This window comes from Rissa tridactyla, chromosome 12 (assembly GCF_028500815.1).
Source record: "Rissa tridactyla isolate bRisTri1 chromosome 12, bRisTri1.patW.cur.20221130, whole genome shotgun sequence".
NCBI lineage: Eukaryota > Metazoa > Chordata > Aves > Charadriiformes > Laridae > Rissa > Rissa tridactyla.
In genome coordinates, this window is record NC_071477.1 from 14,962,975 (window position 1) to 14,968,920 (window position 5,946).

Consider the following 5,946-nt stretch of genomic DNA (forward strand, 5'->3'; position numbering starts at 1 on the left):
CCTCCACGTCATCGTCCCCAGCCAGCACCGTCCCCCGCTCCCTCCTGCCCCCCCCGGTCCCGGGAGAGCTCCCACACACCATAAATAATAAATAAATACCCCACACTCAGCCGGGCTGCGGGCAGACCCCCACGCAAGGGGGTGGGAAACAGCCTCAACCCAGCGCCCCCCGCATCTCTGCCACCCCTTTTCCCAGCATGACGAAACCTCTCAGCACCCCCACTCTGCTGCATGGCCCCCCCCCAACCCACCTGGGAAATTAAACGCTGTCCCCAGGGGACAATAATAAATTAATCAACTCTATACACAGGACTGCTTAAAGCTCTGTAACAGGCACCTGAGGGGGGGGGCAGTGGCTCTGCCCTGGGCAGCCCCCCACTCCTGCCATGATCAGGGCCCTGCGGGGGGGTCCCCTGAGATGGGACCCTCACCCTGGCATCCCCCTTGCGGGGCTGGAGCCCAGGACGCCGCCAGCCCCCACCGGGCTGGAGGGGTAAGAAGGAAATATTGCAAAAACGGACGGGAAGAGGAGCTGTGGGTGCTGCAGCTGGAGGGGCTGCCTGCGAGGGTGGGGACCAAGGGGCGCCCCCCCCCCCCCCAAGCCTGGCAGTTCCCACCCCCCAGCCCCCCCCGAACATGCAGGCAGAGCCTCAGAAGTCCAAGGGCGTGAGGTCCCCAAAGTCACAGTCAAAGAGCTCGCTGATGCCCTCGCCCTCCTCCAGGCCGAAGTGATAGTCCTGCACCTGCGGCGGCGACAGGTTGATGAACTCGTCCGCCAAGAAACCCGAAAAATCCTCCCTGCTGTGCTCCAGGAGGGCGTCCATGGAGGCCAGTGGCGAGAGGCTCACCTCCTCCGCCGGGCGCTCGCTGGGCAGCGCGCTCGTCCCCGGCAGCAGCGTCTCTGTGGGGATGGGAAGCAGCCGTAAATCCCACGATCCTTGCCAAAAATCCCCAAAAAAAGCAGGTTTTGGCTATGCAGAACCTGCTGTCCCGCCTCCCTGCCTCGCTGAGGTGCCCGAGCGTCACCCCAGCGCCTTGCTTGTGCTGACGGCAGAGGGGCTCACAGCTGCCAACACAGCAAGAGCCCCTGGTCAGAGCCATCGTGCCATCACACCAACACCCCTGTCCCCAGCTCCCTCCTGTCCCCAGCCCCGGCCACCCACCTTGCTCTCCGGGCAGCAGTGGCATGTTCACGTCCTGGGCGGGATGCAGGAGCGGGGAAGCTCTGGGCTGCGAATGGCTGGGAGATGACTCCTCTGCAGGGGCTTTGAAGGGGCTCTTGACAGGGCTACAGACCCCCGAGCTGTCCTCGGGGCAGAGGAAGACGTCGATGGGGCCCTGAGTGCTTCGCACGGAGACCTGGAAAGCCTGGAGAAAGGAGAGAGGGGTGAGATGAGGAGGCTGAACGATGCCCGGGGAGCCCAGGCTGGGCTTTGCTGAGGGCTGTGCCGACATGGGGAGTAGCGGGTGGCCCCAGCTCACCTCTGCTGGGTCCGAGACCTGCAGCTGGGTCTCCGGGGGGGCTTTGATGACCATCACCATTTGCTCCGAGGGGTCCACAACACTGCGGAGATCCTGGCAGGTCACGTAGGCCGCGGTGTGGCAGGTCAAGGAGCAGACACGGGGATGCTTTCATGTGGCAGCGGGACAGGCTGCAAAATGCCCCGTCTGCAACGTGGCCGGGCTCACATCGGGGCTCGACTGCGTCCACCCCCCCCAGCCAGCCCCATCCCAGCCCCACACCAAAGGATATTGCTGGTTGGCAGGGTCCTCGGTGAGCAGGCGCAGCTGCACCGTGCACGTCTGGATGAGATCGTCCAGCTGCCGCTCGGCTGCCTGCAGCTCCCGCAGCTCCTTCTCCAGCAGCCGATGCCGGCCGGGGGCCCCCACAGTGGCCTGGTTGCCCCTGGGGAGCATCAGGGCCATCAGGAGCCAAACCCCACGGCTCGCTCTGCCCCACACTGTGACTGTCCCCATGGACTGTCCCCACCTGGGCCAGGCTAAATCCCACCCCATACCCAGGGAATCAGCCTTATGGGGATTTCCCAGTAGGGCACAGCCCTGGGGTCCCCTCCCCGAGCCTGGACACTCTCCTGGCTTGAGGACCCCAAGGGGGACTTGCAGGTGACCCAGGGATACTGATGCTTGGAAGCCACCACTTGACCCCCGAGCAAATGCTCCAGTGACACCGCTCTGAGCTTCTCCATCCCAGCAAGACCCTGCTCCACCCCAAGCCTGGCCCAGGCAGGTCCCCCATTCTAGGGGACAGCCAGCCACAGCCCCACAAGCCCGGCCCGGGGACGTACAGCCACTGGATGTTGTTCTTGGACTTCTTGGTGATGAGCTGGATGCCCTCCAGGACATTGGTGATGTCGTAGATGCGCCTCTTCTGCACCTTCAGGACCTCGGCCGCCCAGTTGAGGTCCACCACGCCGTCAGGCGACTGGCTCAGCAGCTCCAGGAAGCGCTTTGTGGTGAGGTTCAGCGAGGTTTCATAGCGGGACTTCTCCCCAGGAGACTTTGTCCCTGCCAGCCGCCAAGGACAAGTGTGATTTAGCCACAAGGGAAACCCAGCGCTGGAGCTGAGAGGTCCCAACACACCCCCCTACACTCGCAGGTGGCTCGTGGACCAGGACCACCACCCTGAAACCCATCTGGTTTCTCAGGTCAATACTCCCACATACTCCATGGGAAGGATGCTGCAGGACACAGCGTGGCTCCAATATCCGTGCTCAGTTGTGACCGTAACCTTGGTTGTGACACCAAGGTGCCAGGCAGCGCTCAGGAGGGAGGTGATGGAGGATCCACCTGGGATGCTGCACTGACACGGTCCTGGTGGGCTACAGCTCCATCCCGCAGGGAGGGACGGAGCTGGTGTGGTGCCCAGCAGACAGGCAGGACAACCGTGCCACCAGAAACAGCCCAGCCCCAGGAACAGCCTCTCCAAACCAAAACAAAGAGATGGGGAAAAGCTGCCAGGGCCAAGCCCGGAGGTGCAGTCCAGCCTGTGGGCAGCAGAACAGGGCTGCCGGAGCCTCTGCTCCAGGCTGGGCTGGCTCGGGGGGGGGGGGTCAGGGAGAGCGGAGCCGGTACCTTTAGTGGGGTTCCTGGCCTTGCCCCGGCCCACCGGCAGGCTCTCTGCTATGTACTGGTGATCTGTCTCCAAGTTCAGCTTCCTCTTCACCTGCAAGGGATGGGGCTCATCAGAGGGACGGCCACCCCCACGGCCACCCCCACAGTGCTGGACACAACCACAGGGGATCCCCGAGGGATCCCCCAGGGGCACGGCACTGTGGGGTACGGAAGCTGCCGCTCACGGCAGGACTGGGTTGACAGGAGCGGCTCCCCGGCTGCCACCCACACCAGCGGGGACACGGCGGAGGGGGCTGGCCCCGCCACAGCGAGCACCCCAAAGCAGGCGTGGGCTGCAGGAGCAGGAGGCAAAGCACGGCCCAGCGCCCCAGCCCGCGGCTTCCAGAGCGGCGCTGGGGATGAGCCGCGCTCGGCAGGTGCTGCGTGGCACAGTGTGGCAGGGTATGGCACAGCATGGCACAGCACAGCTGCTGTAGCATGGCACATTATGGCATGGCACGGTATAGAGCACGGCATTTTACAAACTAGTGGAGTATAGCAGGTCATGGCACGGCACAGCACGGTGCAGTATAGCACAGCGTGGCACAGCACAACCTGGTATATAGCCCGGTCCGGTATATGGCCCGGTGCTGTATACAGCCCGGCCCCGGTATATAGTCTGGCTCCGGTATACAGTCGCGCTCGACGCGGCCCAGCATCGCACCACCCGACACATAGCACGGCCCGGTCTACCGCACGGCCCCGCCGGTGCCCGCAGGGTCCCGGGCTCCGCAGCCCCCGCCCCCGCGCCGCCCCCTCCCCGTCCCGCTCCCGGGGGTTACCGGCGGGCGGCCCAAGGCGGGTCGTCTGGGCGCGGCGCCGGGGCGGGCGGGCTGCGGCGTGGCGAAGAGGAGGAGGTCGGCGTCCGGGTGACCACCACCGCCGCCGCCACCACCGGCGGGCTCCTCGGCGGCGGAGACGATGAGGAGGTGCGGGGAAGCGCTGCCCAGCAGCGCCGCCAGCCCCGCCGCGCCGCCCGCCGCCGCCGCCGCCATGGCTCACATGGCCGCCGGGGCGGCGGCGGGCGGCGCGGCGGGCAGGGGGCGGGCGGGGGTACAGCCCATGGCGGGAGCCGGGCGCTTCGTTCCCGTTGCCGTTCTCGCCGCCGTTATTGTTATGGGATACGGGGCGCCCGGGACGGGGGCCTCCCCCCCCACACACCCCAAACACGCCCTCGGCGCGCGCGCGCGCGCCCGCCCGCCTTTGCGCGCCAAATCCTTTTTTGCCGCGAAAGCGGCGCCGGCCTCCCCGCCACGCGTTCATTGGTCAAGCCGGCCTCCGGGCGCCGCGGGGGCGCCCTCCTATTGGTCGTCGGCGGGCGGTGCCGCTCTCTGATTGGTCGCGGGGGGGGGGGGGGCCGGAGGGGCCGCCGCCGCCGTCCCCCCAGCTCCGCCGCCCCCCTCCCGCGATTGTCGCGATATAACCCACTCCTGGAGCCGATAGGCCCACCCATGAGATGCGTTTCCCGCCTGCGGGGTGCTGATAACCCTCCCGGCTGTGTCAGAAGGCAATTTTTAAAAAAAACCCATAAATATATATATATACACCCCCTTTAATTTTTGAAAAGTACCCCCCGCATTTAAAGAGGGGGCTCTGCTGCCACCCCCGACCTGCCGGGGATGCTGGGGATGGATGTTCCCCCCTTCCCCCCCACGGCGCCAGTGCGTAGGATGCAGGAGACATCGGGGAGTTTCTGACTGCGGAACAGATCCCAACACGCCGTGCCCCAGCCAAACAGGTTTCAGCTTTTAAAGTATTTTTTTTTTTTTTTTTTTTTTAATGCTGGATGGTTTGGCACTAGTTGCGATTCGTCTGCGGGACAGCCCAGTGCTGTGATTTTCCCCGGATCCCTACATCCTTAAATACACCGGTAACACCTTGCACACCCGTGGACCGATCCTATCACCTCTCCCTGCCTCATTTCTTCCTCAGCAAAGAGCAAATAGAAATGCTGCCTTGGTTAAAGGCAATTAATACACTTAATTAACGCTTGGCCCTTCTAATAGGGGCCTGCTCTCCGGAGCCCTTGCACTGCAATATCATCATGGCTGTGAAGCATCAGCAACAGTTAGACCAGATGTTTGCACACAGTTAATGTTTCTTCCATCTGGGGAGTGTGGGGGGGGGGAAAAGGCAACCCCACCGGCCGGGGGGAGCGGAGGGCTGGCAGCGCTCTCCTCCTCCCCGGGGAGCCTCGGCCAGGCGCTTCCTGGGGTGACGCAGGGTTTGGGACACAGCTGCCACACCAGCTGCTCCCGCTCCGCTCACAAAGCCTGGGTTCCCCCCGCCCCCCCCCTCTCCCTGTTCATGCAGGAGCTGATTCGGGGGGAGACGGCTGCGTTCTGTCCCCCCCCCCCCCCCAATCCCCCCGGCCGCCACGCTGCCTGGCTGCCCTGCAACTTCTCCAAGGATTTTAGCGCTGGGAGGACTGAAAAAGGGTTGCAAAGACAAATGAAAGGCAAATAGCGGTGGGAGAAGGAAGGGCAGGGGCTTTTCTCGCATGTATAGGAGGGACAGCAGATGAATCCCGTCCCCTGCACAGCTGCAGCCCCCTCCCGGCCCCGCCAGCCCTGCGAAGGAGTGGGGACGTGCTCCCTAGATTAGCTGTCTGGCGGGTGTTGCACAAAGATAAAGTCCTGTCTCCACGGCCCCCTTGGTCACGGAGAGGATCAGGAAGGCCATTCACACGCTCTGAACCCAGCTGGATTTACCCTGCCGCAGTCGCTGAGTTCGGGTGGGTTTTGGTTGCCTCACACTTGGGGACACTCAGGCCAAGGGGTGTCTGCTGGTCCCTGCGCTGATGGCAGAGCACAG

General features: G+C 64.5%; 1 protein-coding gene across 1 annotated transcript; it reads right to left on the bottom strand.

Annotated features, from left to right (window-relative positions):
- Nucleotides 1-627: 627 nt before the first annotated feature.
- E2F1 (E2F transcription factor 1) lies at nucleotides 628-4,115 on the bottom strand (the record flags this gene model as incomplete). Its single annotated transcript, XM_054218094.1, has 7 exons — nucleotides 628-901; nucleotides 1,164-1,368; nucleotides 1,483-1,597; nucleotides 1,754-1,906; nucleotides 2,307-2,526; nucleotides 3,094-3,184; nucleotides 3,915-4,115. Coding segments are annotated over 7 exons (1,236 nt in total), but the record flags the coding sequence as incomplete, so codon positions are not given.
- Nucleotides 4,116-5,946: the final 1,831 nt, after the last annotated feature.